This window comes from Drosophila subobscura, chromosome O (genome assembly GCF_008121235.1).
Source record: "Drosophila subobscura isolate 14011-0131.10 chromosome O, UCBerk_Dsub_1.0, whole genome shotgun sequence".
In the NCBI taxonomy this organism is placed as follows: domain Eukaryota; kingdom Metazoa; phylum Arthropoda; class Insecta; order Diptera; family Drosophilidae; genus Drosophila; species Drosophila subobscura.
In genome coordinates, this window is record NC_048533.1 from 10,355,642 (window position 1) to 10,373,628 (window position 17,987).

The 17,987-nt window shown below is 43.6% G+C and overlaps 2 protein-coding genes across 3 annotated transcripts in view; one reads left to right on the forward strand and one right to left on the reverse strand.

The window, feature by feature from the left end:
- Positions 1–816: 816 nt before the first annotated feature.
- On the reverse strand, positions 817–3,015 carry LOC117898558. The gene is made up of 2 exons (XM_034808043.1): positions 2,872–3,015; positions 817–2,200 (listed from the first exon to the last, which is right to left on the reverse strand). Exons 1-2 carry the CDS (start codon positions 2,884–2,886, stop codon positions 989–991), a joined length of 1,227 nt encoding a protein of 408 aa, XP_034663934.1. The 5' UTR covers positions 2,887–3,015; the 3' UTR covers positions 817–988.
- Positions 3,016–4,384: 1,369 nt separating this feature from the next.
- LOC117898554 overlaps positions 4,385–17,987 on the forward strand; it is a 32,696-nt gene continuing 19,093 nt past the window's right edge. For both annotated transcript variants that reach the window (XM_034808038.1, XM_034808039.1), the window contains exon 1: positions 4,385–4,811. The gene's annotated coding sequence lies outside the window, so the exon portion shown is untranslated. The remainder of the gene's footprint in view (positions 4,812–17,987) is intronic.

The window sequence follows — 17,987 nt, forward strand, 5'->3', positions numbered from 1 at the left end:
CAACTACCTTTATATGCAAATCAAAGTGCAAACATTGCAAAATGCAAGAACAAAATGTCTTTAAATCAGAAATCCAATCGAGTATATAAATATCTATATTTAGAGATCGTCTAGCAAACTGTTAACCGGAACCATTAAAGCATGAGGAAGTACATTTTATTGAACGTTGTTTAGTCTATAAGCAGTAGCCACAAGGCGACCCCCACAGGGCGCCTGTGCCCTGTTCTCTACACCTCCCTGCCTATCAAATAAATCGTTATTTAAAGTACAGTCAGACTGCCATTTGTTTATTTTAAGCATGTATTATAAGCGGATAAATAACATGAGAAAGTGCGCAATGGGGGGACATGTTCTCATGGGAAATGATTCATCCTCTTCATTATATTTCAAGATGAATCATTATCAAGTGCAGTTTAACAACTGTCAAAGCATTCATCACTATCATTCAACATGGTACGCCTCTGGCGCGAGTCTGCAGTGTGTGGGTCTAGGGAAGGGGGGCGCGCTCAAGGAGCGTGTGGGTGTGAGAAGTGTTGTAGATGTAGATGACAGATGAAGAAAATATCTAAAATTTGACAACTAACCGCTAAGGTGCAGATGTAGTACTGAGTGCAGGGTATAAAAGTTGTGACGCGTAAGAAGCGTCTCACACGTCCCTTCTCGCTATGCTTATAATTATATTTATCAACTATGCAATGCCTGGCCAATGCCTTAGCTTTGATAAAGGTGGCGATAAGTGCTGTCCTTGTTGTGAACATAATCTACCATTTGCACTAACGATTTGTGGTCAATTCTACCAGTAAAAACCGCCCCAACTCTTTTTGGAATGCAATTTTGATTAAGAAAGAAATTATTACATGACAAAATATGAATAAATTATGGAGGATAAAATCATAGAAATATGGCATGGTCAGAGAGAGAGAGATTAAGAGCAGAATGTTACACAATTTAGAGAATTTTTAAGATGGGAATCGTTTTTTGTTGAAGCTTAATTCCGCTTGCTGTAGAGGGAACGCACAAACTCGCGACCATTCTGACGACGGCGACGGTGTCGTTGGACCGGCACGTTGTAATCGTCATCGTCCGTATAATCAACGATAGGGTCGGGTTGCTCAGGCTTGCCCTTGCCATCGGCATTGTTGAGGCAATCCTCAATGTTTTCGCTTTCGCACATCACCCAATCTCCGTGGGTGGGTCCAGCATCATCGCTGGACTCCTCCGCTCCAGAGCCATGAAAGATGTTGTTGTTGTTGTTTATGCAGCCACCTGTGCCGCAGTTGGGCAGTGGTGCAATTGGTGCATATTGTGGATACGGATTGAAGGGCAGGTAGGGAGCGTAGTACTGCGGCTGGAAGGGTGCGGCATAGCCTTGGAAGCAGCCCGAGCACTGGGCGGGCAGTCCGTTCTGCATGACATAGCCGTAAGGCAGATTGAGGCACTGCTGGCAGCTGGAACGCTTCACGCGCTGCACTTGCTGCTGTCCCTGGCCACAGCTGACATAGGGCCAGGAGTTGCCCAAGTAGCGGCAGGGACCGACATTGGACTCGCTGCGATGCACAACGGTTCTGCGCCTGCGCGGCACATACTCAATGGTCTCGTGGCACTTGGTGGGCTCATCCGCATCGCACTGGACCACACGCTTGGCCAGCATCACACGCGCCTGACACCGCTCACCGCACACCCGCTGGCGACTCCGCTCCTGGCAGCTGTCCTTGTGCTCGCACTCGCGCGATCGCCGCACCACATAGCAGCAGGAGCCCTGGTCCGTGTAGCCCAAACCAAAGCGTCCGCCCACCTGCGAGACATTCTGCTGCACCTGGACATTCACCTCGTTGCGATTCTTAATGTCGTGCTGGATTATGTTGTTGATCTCGTTCGTCAGCCGAATGATGTTCGTCGTGTTGATGGGCGTCTGGGCGGGTGCCAGCACATTCGTGTCGTTGACGCCCTGCACCATCAGCGGCTTGTCGTACAGCTCCGGGCACACCGGACACTCGTCCTGGCAGTCCTCATCGCCGTCGCACACCTCCACGCACTTGTCCCGATTCGACTGGCACTCCTCGTAGTCGCGCAGCGTCGGCTGCTCATAGTTTTGCAGCGGCGTGTGCACCACAATTGTGTTGTTTGTCGTCGCCGTGTCCGTGTCCGCAACGACTGTGGTTAGCAGCACAAGCAGCCAGCCAATGGTTGACAGTGGTAGCTAAAACAAATTAAATTTTGATTTTTACTAGTAGCCAAATCAGGCTTATCTTTCCTGACTAATTGATTTACACCTGTCCGCATATTGCCACAAGAACTGAATCATCTCATGTCCCGTGACCAACGCTGCTTTTTCATCAGAACAATTGTTGAGCCAATATCAGTGAAGTCATTGCAGAAATACTCGCGAATTGGACGTTGGAAGTTCCTTTGGGTAGACCCTGTTTATAGTTTTGAATTTGGGCTTCCTTAGTTGCTAATTTCTGCAACGACCTCCGGCTGCTTAGCAAATCGATAAGGGGGAATTTTCAATAGATTTATTGGCTGATTCGTCTAATCAGTTCGTCAAACTACAAGTTTCAATTAAAACTATTAAAGTTATGCAGTAGAATAAATGCCAAGGGAATGAGTAAGCTTATGCCAAGAATTTCAGGACAGTTTTGCTAGGGAAGGGCTGTTCAAAAGTGATTAGAGAGCAGCAAACCATTTGGATGGTCGGTGGATTGTATATTGAAGTTCTGATCAGCCCGAGAGATTAGTTAAGTGGTTCTGACACGGAAGTATATTTAGCGCACTATTAGGAATCCCGAGACGTTGTTTCGAAGTGCACTTTGGGATTAGCGGAGCCACGTAGGAATCTTCAATCTTCACTCTAAAATGTTTATTACTCACCTTGGTCTGTGCCATTTTCGAGTGGTTCCTCGTTGTTGTTTTACTCTTTCGATTTTAGCTCCTTCGATTAAGTAATGGTGTTGAGGGCCACCTTCGTGCGTCCGTGCTGAACGTGTAAAACGCAATGAACTGCAATGGCAGCGAAGAGTTTCTGGTCTTGGCTACTTCCCTGACGAAGTCATGCTACTTATCTACTTCACCGACAACGCTAGATAACACTATCAATGAATTGATTATTGGAAAGCTTTCACTCAATTCGAAGCACTCAGAATTTACAACGCACAATTTAGACACGCGAAAATTTAATCACGAAAAGGGGAATGTCGATCCATAGATTATTATTATATTAATTGCCTAGTGATAACGCTCCCGAATCGGCTCATTTTTCATGCAGATATTTTGCATATTACTAAGGGGATTCCATCTATTTCAAGTGCAAATAGCTTTGATGCAAGCATGGTGACAGGGTGACGCACTCTTCGCACACGTGTGTACAAGAGTACCAGAACTTTGCACTATAACGTCACGCAGTAAAAAAAACGAGACCTTATCAAAGTCGTCTCGTACCCCTGTAATATAGCCCGCCCCTCTAACTGGTACGCTTACGACGCTCTCTTCGTCTCTTCGTCAGCGTCTTCGGTTTTTCTTGTGCCGCAAAAAGTATTTATCCATTTGATTGGTGGTCGCTGTGTATTCTATCTGCCCACAAACTCACACACGATTGGGATGATTATATTATCTACCGAATATGTGCATAGCTACTAAGTACCGCCTGAATGGCAGCAGTGCCGTCATGAACTCCTAGGACGACCACTGTCTATCGGCTGAAATGCGAACGAAGTCATAATAAATGTCTTTATCAATTGAATATATCAAGAAAGGGAACACAAAACGGTCTTCCGACCATTTATTGATATATTTATTGCTGTTTTCCGTTGCATCATATATAATATCAGTAGTAAGCTTTTAACGGTCGATTCCGCTGCGAACTGTTTATAGTTTTGTTGGCTCTTTAAGGTTGTGCCTTCTTTTGTAAGCAATCCAATAAAAGGAAGTCCTGAAAACTACACATTCTGGAGGAAAACTGATTCATCAATCACATAAAATTATAGTTTTAATTCTGAAAGTTTTAGCTTGCTGGCAATATCAAACAGAATAGTAAAATCGGAGAATATGATTTTCTTCGGTATATTTATGGCAAGTTTTAAAAATAAGTTGCTATATTTTGGTATATTCTTCACGGGCAGTCAGTATATGTTATGGATAATTATTGCTCACGCAAAAATGAGCAATGCACACCAAATGGAAAAAAACGAATAAGATTTCCCCACAATTTGTACAAATCCAAAACCGTTCCAATGCATTGCCATGCAATTGTATCCAATTATTTTACAACTGCAATTGAACATTTTGTTGTGAGTTTTTATTGGCCGATAAAATGACTCTGTGATAACGCTTTTAATTGTGCGCGCCAGCTGCTCACACTGACGGTCACACTAAATCCAACCGGTAAGCTCCGTGAAGTCCACGAATCAACGGGGCTTTTAGTCGTACCGACCAAGTTATCCAAAGCACTAACTAACTCGTCGCGTCTCGAACATTAAACGGACGGCCGTGCGCGCGCTTTGGCTCTTCTCTCTGTGTGTTTTTGTGTCTTTGCGTGTCGGTAAAAAAGAATAGCACAAAAAGCAAATTAAAGTGTGTTTGAAGTAAAGCAAAGCCAGCGCCGCGACGTGTGTGTGTGTGTTTGCAAATACAAAGTAAAAACGTCAGAGTGTCGTCGCAGCAGAGGCGGAAACAACAACAACAACAACAGTAGGAGTGCATTGATTGCATTTCTGACCCCCGCCCAACTCCCTGCACAAACGTCATCCACACCTAATTGTTGTTGCGCTCGCCGCGGCGGCGTCTACTTGGAGGTGGAACCGAATGTGAGAGAGGTACGCGTCATAAATTATTAATGTGTGTGTATGAATTTGAGTGTGTGGCTGCAGCATGCAGTTATAATATTTAATAAACAAAATTGTGCATTGCAGGGGTCGTTGTATAAGAAACTGTTTATGCAAAAAAGTATCTAGTTAAATTGTATGATTCTCTCTCTTTCTGAGTCGCTCTCATCTGTCACCTCCCTCGCTGTCTGTCTGTCTTGTTCTACCCTTTCCATAGTGTTAATTGAAAGAAAAACAATAACAACAACAAATATCAACAACAAACTTCCTGTGCTTTCTGACTCGTTCTCCCTGTCATAACTGTTGCCAGTTGCCGCAGACAACAAGAGCATTATTGTGGCAGTGGCAGTGCCCAACCCCTCACCATTCCACCCACGCACACACAAAACTTTAGCGTTATGGTCCTAGTGGAATGGCAGGGGGGGCGAGTGTGTGCATATGTGTTAGTAAGAAAGTTGTTTGTATTTGCTTTTGTGATTTTTGCTGCCATTCAGCCGCCCTGCTGCTGCTGCTCTCTCTATGCCTCTCCCTCTAACTCTCTCTGATTCTCGCTTCGTTTGATATTTGCCAGAAGAGTGCGGAAGTGCAGGGGGCGTGCGAAGAGGAGTCGTTGAAGTTTTTAGTGCTGCATTCTATACTCCGTCTCTGTCTCTTCACTTTCCTCCTCTTCTAACATCTTTCGCCGACCTACGGCTCCAGCGGGAGCTTTTATAACTCGTGTGTGTGAGTGTGTGCTATTATTAAACCCCCTCCCCAACTCGCACACAACTATGTTGTGTATGTGTGAGGCGTTGGCGTTTTGACCAGAAGAGGAAGAATGAGCAGCACCAGCAGCAGAAGTTACATATGTATGTGCAATAGAGAAGGAGAGAGTGAGTGAGAGTGGGAGAGAGCATACATGTACTGTCGAAGGGGACGCAGCGCTGTGCAGTTAATAAATAAATCAAATGAAACATAAAAATAATGTAGGGATGTTTGAAAATCAACAAACATGCAGGAGAAAAGGAATTTTTACGTTCAATCTCTCGTACCAGACCCCCATCCACCCCGACAGCGACTCCCTGTAATAAACCGTTTTACGATCTTCTCCTCTCCCTCTCGCCAGCTCCTACGCCCTTTCCCACTTGTTGTTTTTATGACAGTTAAGCTATTTGCCGTATGACATGCATGTATGACAGATGCCAGCGACCGCCATGCGTCGGCTGTCAACACTGCTATTAAATGCAGGCAGGCCTGGTGTCTCCGTCTCGGTCTCCCCCTCCAGCTGCTTTGTCACTAGGAGGCTCTCCTCCAGCACTCTTCAGTCTATTCCCAGACTCTTCCATCTCATCCGGCGCTCTCCTTACACACAGTTTTCGCCAAAAACAAAAAGAAAACTTTGTTTGTGTTTGTTGCCAGGCATTTTAATTACGGAGCGTGGAAGGCGGGGTACGGTGGGTGTGGTGCGAAAGGGTGTCTGATGGGGCGGCACAGACACAGTGTGGCCGTCTTTTCGCAGCTACTTTTACGCATGTTTTCGCGCAGAGACGCAAAAAGCAGGCGGCTTTCGGCTTGACATAAATTGTTTCTGCCAAATGTGGCAACAGCCACAACGCAAGAAACTGGGCCACGCCTACAGAAACGAAACCCATAAGCAACAAACATCAAATATCAACAGCAGAACCAGCAACAACAAACAACTGCCGCCGCTTGGCTTGTCGCATGTAATTGCTTGCCACAAAGTAAATGACAATAGAACAAGGCAAGAAGGAAAAAAAAACTGACACCGTCACAGGCACAGTGGTACAAGTGGGAGATCAAAGCACAATCAATAGTTACTAAATTCGATGCAAAGAATCGAAAGCAGCGCAAAACATATACAGAAATTCGAATTCTTTTACGCTTTCCCCTTCAAATTGTTCCACGCGTGTTTTCGGTTGAGTTAAATATTTTTGTTTGGGATTTGCTCAAACCAAACACATACATATGTAATTAAATTGTATCCCCTGTTTTTGCCTGCCCATTCCACTGTGTCAGGGCCTCTCTGTGTAACTAAAAACCGCAAAAGCTTGTCACTCCCTCTTCCCTATTCTTCCCCCACCATCACTCATTCTCGTGTTCTCGCCCGCTTACACACTTCTATGCTGGCGAAGTTGTTTGCTTCCGCTCTCGCGGTTTTTGCCCCTCTGTGTGTGTGTGTGTGTGCCTGTGTGTGTTGTAAAAGTATCTCTTAGCGGACTGTACGTGGGCGGCAGCATTAGAAAAAAATAAACCTCAAGTTCCAATTGAAGCTTTAAAAAAATACTTGGCAGATGACGTAGTCCACGTCCGCGTCGCGCTCTCTACTTATGTATATGGGTTTGTCGTCAATCAAATTTCAAACGTAGCCCCCGCCTTGACGCACTCCGATTGTCTTCGATTGCGAATCCGATTCTGGCTTTGGCAGGCACTGTGCACGCACACAAGAAGACACTGTGCAACACACTCTGCCTCACAGATTGCCAGGCCAAACGACCGATAAGGCAAACAAACACGCAAACATTTTCTGCTATTTGCGTATCGAATATCGCTTTTTGGCTACCATTCTGTACATTTGTTGTCTGTCTTAAATACCTTATAGACGATATGTATACCCTTACAGGGGGAACTACTAAGTACTCAACTAAAATGCAAAATATTTAAACTACTTTGGTGGTTTAGCTGGTGGCTGCCATTTTTCCATATTCTATTCATAAAACAGTAATTATAACAATAATCAAAAAGGTAAACTTATCAAGCATTCCTCTCCCCAATCTGCTAGGGTATACAGCACTTCGTTGAAGCCGAAAAAGCCTGTTCTGTTTGCATGCATTATTTTCAGTTATTTATTTTCTTTTTGGTCAAAGCTTTTGGCCATTTAATATTCATTTGTTCAGCCATGTTTATTTATTTATTTTGCGTGTCTCTTTCTCTGTCTCTCTGGCTGAAAGATCAACAGAAACTGAAAACGTGAAATCGCATGCTACCACGAGTAGCCATGGCCATGATTTTGATTTTGATTTTGATTTTTATTTAAGCAGGCAATAAGCGACAAGAGGCAGCGACAACACACAACAAACAAATGAAATCCAAAATAAAGTCAAATAAAGAGGCACTTGGCATCTATTCGATACCCTTGTGGGAGGGAGGGTCGTCGATTACTTTGACACTCTATTGTTATGCTCGTTGTAGGGTTCCAACGCTGCTTATTGGCTTGCTTGATATTTTTTTGGGAGAAAGTTTATTGACTCGTACTTCCGCTCAAGTGGCTGGAGCATAAAGGTTTTGGTATAAAATCGTTTGTAATTTTGAATGTCCAATGTAAGGGAAGGTTTATTATGATGATCTCTCCACAAAGTTCTGAAGAAGTATAAGTTTCCTTTAATTTAATTTGCATTTGTTCTTCAATCATAAATGTTCTTTACCACAAATATTACCTTGTTTGAAAATCAAAAGAATGCCCTGTCCTGCCATGCCCTGCCTTGCCATTCCATGCCAAAGAACCAATTAATTTCGACCTTGCCGTCAAGTATAATGTTTCTTACATCCATATATCGTGTATCGTACAAACACAATGCCTTGGATTGGTGTGCGTGGAAACTGGTATTTATCTGGTTCGAGAGTACAATTTAAGTATAACAAATGAACGATTTTCCATACGTCTTTATATGGAATTTGTTTAGGGAACAAACGAACCCCAAAGAAGAACAATCCCAATGGGAGACATAACAGAGATGTATGGAATGGATGTACCACAAATACTCCCAATCCCCAATCCCCCCTACATGGCCCCAAGTGAGGCCAAAAGTTTTTCTTCGTATCTCATAAATTCTTTTGTTTTCCTCGTTTTTCTTTGGCCCGCACGTAGTAGAAAGAAAACTGGGTAACGAACAATACATAAAAAGTGAAAATATAGTGGGAAAATTGTCGCTGTCTGCGCTCCGCTGCGATTACAGCAGCAGAAACAGCAGCCTCAAAACTAATTAGTTTCGCTGCATTCAGACTGAATTTTACTTTTTTCTCTGGCTCTGGAAAAACGTCTGCAGACTGCAGCAAAGATTGAGTAAGACTTTCTTCCCCTTTGGCTCTGGCTCCCTCTCGGCGATTGTGCAACGTCCACAGACAGCGAAACAGTGAGAGAGAGGGAGAGAGAGAGAGAGAGTTTGAGAGTGGAGTGGCGGTGGAGAGATGGGGAGACAAATTCAGTTAACTGTTACACACAGTCACTGACTGACTTAATTCCCTACATTTTTACGATTGCATGAGATCTCTGTGGAAGCTCTTTTTGCCCGGCATTGCACAGTGGGTTTCAGCAGTGATTTAAGGGGAAAGAAAAGGCTTGCCAGTGTCCTTTTGCTTAATGGTAATTTGTGCAGCTAATCAAGCAGTGAAATAATGGAAGGGAAGATCCAATTATCAATAAATTATAGAACTTATGGAATAGGAAGGTAATAAAATGAGCCGAGTACTGGAGGCTGATTGTGCAATGTACTGACTATTCGATAAGGCCTTTGGCTACTACGAGATGCCCCTGATTAGCTCTCTCCACACATCCACACATCGCACATTATTTGTCGATGCAACGCTGCCTGCCACACTATTTATAAACGCTTATTTGGCTGAAAGTTACACCTGATTTCATTTTGATAAGACCACTGATAATGTGCATGGAAAATTGTTAGCTTTTGCGTTGAAATATCATGAATAATTAGGCGCCATATCATCCCTATATGGCACTATCAGCAAAGTCATCAGCGACTCATTATAGATAGATGGTTCAGTAAATACGTAAAGGAGTGGGGAAAGCTATTTATTTTTAATTAGTGAATATTATTTCTTATATAAATGTGTACAAATTGATTGCAAACACTTGAAGTCTCAACCATTTCCTAATGTAATCTATTATGTGCTGCCCCAGCAATTGTGCCCCATTAAACTATCATCGACACTCTCAATTGTGTGCCTCATAAATATTTAATTTTATGCCATCGATTGGCCATCTGTTGATCCACTCCATCTACTCCTCAGCATCATTTGCCCAATTGTATGGGAGAGACCTTCCACTGTGGACCACTGTGTCGGCGATTGTTTCTGGGCTTTGGGTGTAATCGGTGCTATAGCAATGCCTTGGCATCTAGTCATCTTATGAGGATTACTGGGACGGCATGGGATGCTGCTGCAGAGTTTTTTTCTCTTTTTTTTTGCGAAATACCAGTGGCAGGGGCATCATGTAATAAAAAGTATCACAGATGTCCCTCTCTGCCACTCGCTGTCTCGGGCTCTTCGGGGTATCCGCTCGCGCGTCTTTGGGCATTAATGAATGAATGGGAACCACGTCTCAGGCTAAGCCGGATTGTCCAACTGACATCAGAGCGGCGGCGCCCCAACTGAGAAGGAGAGTTACGATGGGAGTTGCCACGCTTGGTTGCGTGCCTCCCGCGCACCTAACAAGATACCCCGCACTGTTTTGTTTCTTCTTCTTCTCCTTCTTTTTTTTTTTTTTGATAAATTTCCATAAAAAAAGAATCAAATGAAAGAGGGAACCAAGCAACAACAGCAACAACAAAAAATTGACAATGTTGAGAGGTTTTTCTTTTGCAGCCGAAAGAAAATCCTCGGGTCTGTACTTGTGCGGGCAGACATACATCTGTATACATATGTATGTACATGTATATCGGTGGAGAATATATTTATATACATATGTACGTACTATGCAAATCAAGTAATTTGTCTCTGAAGCATTTGTCAGGCTTCCGAAAGAGAGCAAAAGAAAGCCAGAGATGGGGCCAGGCATGGAGATGCAAATGCAGAGAGCAGATGAGGCCAGCCACAACTTCCGGTGTCAATTTTTTGTTGCTGCTGTTGCTATTGTTGTTGTTGTCGCTGGTGTGCCTCTCTGGGGTCTGTGTAGGGGGAAGATTTTATAAATAAATTACCAAATAAGTTGGGGGACGGTGTACGGGTGCCCCCTTCGTATTGTAGTTTTGGCGTGGAAGCTGACAAGGGGACGCCTCGTCTTTTTTTTGTATTGTGTTGTGTTGGTTGTGTGTGTGTTTTTTGGTTGTGTATGCAGGTGGAAGCTGTTATCATTGTCGTTGTCGTCTTGCGAAAGAGTTGCCATCATTTTGTATGGCCTGTACACCCATTGAACTGTAGAGATGCGAAGGTAATATGGACTTGAATAAGGGTACGCGGTATTGACTGCATGTGAGCCAAAGAAAATTAAGGATCATGGGTATAAATTTGCTCCGCAATAAGCTGCTATACAGCTGAAGCTCTCTTGGTGGACCTCCAAATTTCCTTTTGAACATATTTTGTTACCTGAATCATCCTCTATAAAAACTCGCTACTCAAGCAAAGCCTTAAGAAAATGAGAAATTTTCAATTAATGTTATTCAAACCTTAAAAAATAGTTTTTAATTTTATTCTTTGTTATTTATTTAATATTGTAAATATATTTTGTTCAGTTGTTTCTTACTTAATGCCATCGAATCTTAGATGAAAAGTGGCTGAACATTTATTTGAAATATATCAAATTAATTGAGAGCTCCCTTTACTGCTACCCTTGCCAAATAATAATCTCCATCATTGGTTCATGCACCAGAATTTCCTTTTTGAGGTAATACCAGGGTATGCGCAGCCTCTAGAGGCATTTATATTCTGACGCTTTGTTCATTTTGGATTGCCTTCGACTCGACTGTTTCTTTTCAAAGCCATTAACAAATGGCAAGAAGCAGCCAAATTATTATTTCAATATAAAAATAGCTAAAATATGCTTAATTTAGTTGCGATTGGTAGTAGTATGGATGATGTGTGTGTGTGTGTGTGTGTATCCCACATAATTATTTTTGGTTAAGTAAGGCCAGAAATTGAGCGTTGCGTCGCGTCGCGTCTGGCGGATGCCGCCGCTTGGATGTCAGAGACGCCCACCATGACGCCACTGCCACTGCCACCGCCCGCGAACAGGCAACAGACACAGAAACGGCAACAAAACGGCAGAGACAACGTCAGCAGAACGGATGGAATGCTGTGGCAGGGGGGCACGGGGGCGACGAAGATGTACAAGATGTGAGCCCTAAAAGCAGCCAAAGAATTATGGCTGTATTTTCTTTATTTAATAAAGTAAATTTATGCTTTAGTACAATTGTTTTTGGCCCCCCCAGCACGGTGGCTCATCCACATCCACAACGCTCTTGTACACTGTGAGAAATTCCCATGGCCTCCCTCCCACGGTTCGGCCACTGCCGGCACTGCGGTCCATAAAATCGCCCAAAAAGCGTAAACCAAATTAGTTCATTTATATGTATGAAACAGAGATCTATCTACCTCTCTCTCTCTCTCTCTCCCGCTCTCTGCAGCCTGAGTGCCTGGGCCAAGTTGGTCAACTTTTATGGGCATTGCGGCAATATATTGTAGGATTATTATAATACACTTGCAGACTGTTGTACACTGTATACATTGTACTTCTGGCCAAAGGGGTCAAGGGTCACTTGAAAGGGCTGTGCGAGGGTGTCTGATGTTCAAGTGTCTTGTGTGCACTCGATGGATGGATGATGGAAGATGCAATATGGAAGGTTAAGTTTTTGTTTGGGAAAAAGGCTTCAAGCTATCTAGAAATTATTGTTTTGGAGTGATTGTTTGATTGGATATATTTGTGTTATATAATACAAGAGTAACTGCGTGGAACTGCCACTTCAAATATTAGTGGCTGACTTTTTGTTATCTAAATAAATAAATAGCAAATAATAACCAATGTAAAGATGTCTTGTGTGACCTAAAAAACAATCATTATCAGGAGTTCTTTGAGTAAAATTGCGCATTCTCGTTAGAGTCGAAAGAAAGTATTTTACAAAGCCATATAAATTGTATACAAAATATGCCATTTGCCTTAGCCTTAGCAATCTTATGCCATTTACCTCTCAAAAATAGTTTTATAATGTCATTACTTCATCCAAGTCAATTCAATTATTTCAATGACTCTGGAAGCTGGCACAATTCCTGTTCATTTCAGTCACTTCCAAAACCATAATTTGTATATTTCTTCAGCATTGAATTCCATAATCTTTCCCATTTCTCATCTCTTTAAATTTGCTTTCTCTTCGAGTTTGCATCCTTATACCACCGCAGCTGCCTGTCTCCTTCCAGCGTTGTAATGACCTGGTCCAAAAACAAATGATTGCATTTTATTGCGCGCCTGGCTAAATGTTGATAAGAACCCACAATGTGCCCCTCCCTGCTCTGCTGCCCCAAAGCGTTTCCCCCCAGCAGAATCAAGCAATACTCGTAAAAAGACAAGTTCAAACATTGATTTTTTTTGACTCTTGGATCATAGACCCCGCGGCCCGCAACACTCGAGACGCTCCTCGCTACACCAGAACTTCGAGTTTTCACCTTAATTTCTCTTCTCTTCTCTTCACGTTTTTGTTTTGGGTTCGTCTTGAACTTGTTTCTACACTGCTCGCCCGACACAAAAATTTACTTGAATTTTGTGTTGTTGTTGTTGCTGTTAGTATTTATTTTGGCCCAGCACTAAATGGATTCCGTTGAAATCGGCTTGATCTTGATATCTTGGTTCCCGGGCCCGTACGTTTCTTGCACGTTTTCGTTGTGTTTTCATCGTTTCTTTGGGATTGTCAAGATCTCATTCTGTTCTGAAGATGTAGGGCCTGCCTGTCAGTCACTCATTACGCCCGCTCACTTAGTCAGTCATTCATTCATTCATTCAGTCAGTCATTGAATCGGTCATAATGTGGTTGTCAACGCCGCCAACGCCTCTGCCTTTTGGGCACCAAGTGATCTTCGTTTTGGACATACATATTTTGTAATGATTTCTTTGGCAAAGATCGAGGGCTACACTTTGGAATTTATTTCTGTAGAATTCTTTATATGAGACGATAGTAAAATAATCTTTAAAAGTTAAACTGAGTGAGAAAATATCTTATTCAATTTACCATCAAAAATCTCCAACGAAATCTCCATAAACTTTGATCATTATCTAGTGAGAAGCAACCCAGAATCAGTCTGCACTTATCCCAGCTCATAAATATTTGTTTTCAACAGAAACAAAATTGTTTAATCCAAAAACGGGAAACCCAAAACCCGAACACAATCAAAGCGGAAACCATTTACATTTTCCAGAGGGTTTTCTTTACGGGGAGTTCATAAATCTGTAGATGGCTGGCACATTGATTTTAGTATCTTTTTCCTATCTTTTGCTCGTTGCAACGATGTAATATAATTTAAAAGAGAGCTAGAGAGGGACTTAAAAATGATTTTCAGCACGTGCTGTGGCCAGATGTTTCCTTTAAGAGAAAAAGCGAGCGAGTCCCTTGGAAGCGAGCGAAACCAAACATTGCATGGAATAAAATGTGTAATAAAATAGAAATAATATTTATAGCTGAGACGTCGATATGTCTAAAAATAAAAGACGAAACCGTCAGAGCAAAAAAGAGCACACACAAAGAGAGCAAGAGAGAGAGAGAGAGGGAGGAGCTGCCTCAACCTCATGCCCATGCCCATGCTCTGGCCATGTGCACGCGTTCTCATTCATGGAGGCGCCGTGACCTGCCTCATACTCCTCCCACTCCCACTCCTACTCCCACGCAGCAATCGCTCCAATCAGCGAGGGTCGGGGGCCCTTTCGGTATAGACATATCCACTTGGCAGGGAGACCAGAACCAGAACCAGAGACGGCAAACAGAGACCCGGAGACCCGGAGCATGGAGAGTGCGATGGATGGACATTGATTTAAATCGATATTTTGCGGTTGAGCTCATTTGGCGTAAAATAAACTTGCCCTCAAGTCAATAATCCCTTTGTTCAGCCGGCATTCCATAGCCCTTGCCCCCCTCTCCACCATTAACCCCGTCTCTGCTCTTGGCATTTTGAAATATGCTCGCACGCCTCCGCTGCCCGTTCCCTTTTTCACATTTCACTTCGCACTTGTTAACAAATTGTTCGTGTAAACATCTCGGCAAATGGAACATGGGGGAAAAAACTTCTGAGAACGAAATGGTATTGCGGCCTGTTGGCCGTTTTCATTGTTTATTGATTGCATGATTTGATTTCCTCATTCTTTTCGGTTAACTAACGCGCCTCAGGCGTACGGGGGGGCGAGTTCCACCTGACCCCTGGACAGGTTTTTACACAGATGAGAAGGCTCCTGTAATGCGTTTTCTCTGTGAGATCTTTCTATAACTCCCACAAGTACTGGCAATCTAACGACTTTAGTCCATCTATTTCCCTGCTTGTTTTTCCTACTTGTATTTTTCCTGTTTTTCCTGTCTCTGGGTTCCTACCCCACCTCCACGCCACAGAACGTGACATTTCCAAGACGAAGAGGAACCATTCAAATGGTTGCCCCTACCCATTCCCATTCCCACTCTTGCATTCAATCATTTGATCAGGCTGTCATTCAATCAGTTTAATGGCATTTTCTGTTTTGTTATCTGACGCTGCTCCCTCTGCTCCTCGGTTTTCCTGCTCCACTCTCTCTCTCTCCTTGTTCCCCTCTTCTGTCTCTCTGTGTTCTCTGATGCCTGGGGGTAAGCCTGAACCGGAAGTTGTAATTAATGCGCGCCTTGGGGGCGTTTTGCTGTTTCCGCAGTGCCAAAGAAGTCCTGCTACGTGTCTGTGTCTGCCTCTCTGGATCTGCTCGAGTGGGGGCATGCGGGCAAGTTTATTTATAGGGAGTGCACACAGGAGAACCTTTTGTGTCGCTGCCTATGCCACTGCCACTGCCACTGCATACGAGTGGGGCAGAGTCACCTGAGCTGCGAGCAAATGCCGTTCCATTACCCATGAATCGATAGATTCATTCCTTGATTTTACATGATTTGAGCATTTTTAATTTCTAGAACTTTACTGCGCACGACTTTTGCCAGCGTTTATTTGACATTGAACTGGCTCAAGATGCATAAATTAAGGGGAAATCCCCATGGATTATAAATAAAGTTAGATGTTTAATAATGATAGAGGATTTCCATTGCACAACTCAGGCGTTTCAATTAAAGCCAGGCATGGGATGAACCTAGGAATGATTTGTTTTTGGAAGTTGCTCTTGGTTGCTGAATTTAAACAATAAAAATAATTTATTTACTCAAAGTAATCGTTGAAGAATCATATTAAATTCCTTGTTAAAACTTCCACCTGCTAAGAAAAACGAATTTTATATTTTCCCCAAGAAAAGTTAATTAACGAAAATACTTTAGGCCGCAAATTTGAAGCTAAAATATGTACATGTACAGTCTCATCATATTTGCAGCAAAATGCTGCCACGCCATCAAAATTCTTTGGCTCAATTTTCCAATTAAGTTTGACAAAAACATAAATTTGTTTGCACATGCCGGATAATCGTTTTTCAATGGAAAACTGAATCAACCAAGGGGGGGAGGGATGTGTGTATATGTAAATCCCAAAAAGCCATAGACAATCTTCATCCTCTTTTGTGTGTTTGTGTGGCAGACTTGGCCAAAGTTCCAGCTGCTGTGGAATGCGGCGCCCAAGTTCCATGCTGCGGCTGAAGTTATGCCAGAAGTTGTGTCCCGTGTGGGAGGAGTGAGTGCTCTGACATCTTTCTTATCCCATTTGGTATGCCACGATTTGGCACAGGGTCAAAGGCTGGCCGCATTGATAAGGTTAGGCCGTTCCCTTTGGCTGCTTCTCAGTGCCGCTCGAGTAGGCAGGATTCCTACAGCTCTGGCCAACATCCTGCGACTGCCCCACGACGTATGCAATAAATTGGCTTTCCTTGAAGTTCCACACGCGCACACACACACAGAGCACAACACACACACACCTTTAAAAGCTTTCAATGGACTTGCTCCACCCACTCTCCAGGCTCTCCCCGCTGGCTTTTGCCGCTTAGGCTAAACGGTTAATTCGCCAAAACACAAGCGGCAAACAAATTGTCGAGGAGTGGCGAGGACCAAGGCTAGGGCTAGGGCTGGGGCTCGGGAATTGGCCATTTGTATGAAACCAAATCGAAATGACATTTCGGTTTAAGGGAAAAGGAACAAAAAAGGAGAAGGCAATTTCAAAGCACACGAGGCAGAACAGGAAGCACAAGAGGGAGAGGCAGAGGAAGAGCGGCGGAGAGCTAGGTGGCAGCCGAACTAAAGGCCGTAAAGGAATAAACCAAAAAAAGAGAAGAGGAAATGGCAGAGGCAGAGGCAAAACGGGAAGCAGCGGCCGCAGCCAAAGGCATAGTAAAAGTTAAATGGAAGAGAGAGAAGCAGATGCACTGAAAGAAATGTCTTTTAATTGAAGAGAGATGTTTCAAAAAACCGCAAAATTTGTTGTAATTTATTTATTTTATTTATTTAGTTACCAAATATTTGCCAGCAGCAAAACTTAATGGGTAATGAGTGGGTTCATGACTGTGTTCAATGAAAGTCCGCGCTTCTCCCTCTATAATTTACTTCCAATAACATTTTTACACACTTTGGATTCACGTTATGTCCAAGCAGTTCCCTTGTTTATGGCATTTTCTTTAAGTGTAATAGCACTCAATAGCTGCAGAAGTGGCTAAAGCAGTGCCAGAGGAGCCCTGCAGGCAGCACAGCAGCAGTGGCAGCAGAGGCAAAGCCAGAGCAAAGAGCGGCAGAGCAGCAGAAGTCGCAGCAAAGACCCCAATCCAAGCAGTGCCACAAATGGCAGTGGCAAAAGAATTAGCGACCGAGAATGAGACTGAGACCGAGATCGAGACTGCGACGGAGAGACCGAAAAAAGCGCCGATGGGCGAGGCGAAACAAATGGCCAGCAATTGGCTTGGCCAATAAAGCATAAAGCCGTTAAATTCGAAAATCAATAATTCCACTCCACGGCCGGAATGTTTCCGCCAATTGTGTCCTACATCCGGAGTATCCATTTCGCTTTAAGTGGCTGAGGCCTCAGTAGGTCCTTCGTGTGTGTCTGTGTGTGTGTGTGTGAGCGCGTCAAATGAAGGACGACAAATTGCCAAACGCGCCACGAACATTAAACAATTTTGCAATTTGTTTCCATTATTTTAAGCTGCCTTCAGTGGCAGGCAGGCAGTCAGTCGAGCAGCCATCACCTCACCTCATCTCCCCGCCCTGCCATCATCTTTAGGACATACCCCAAAGGACAGGCCGTGAGTGTGGCTGGCATCTTCTTCCTTGCTCATAATTGTGTCAAGGAGGTTCATTCACA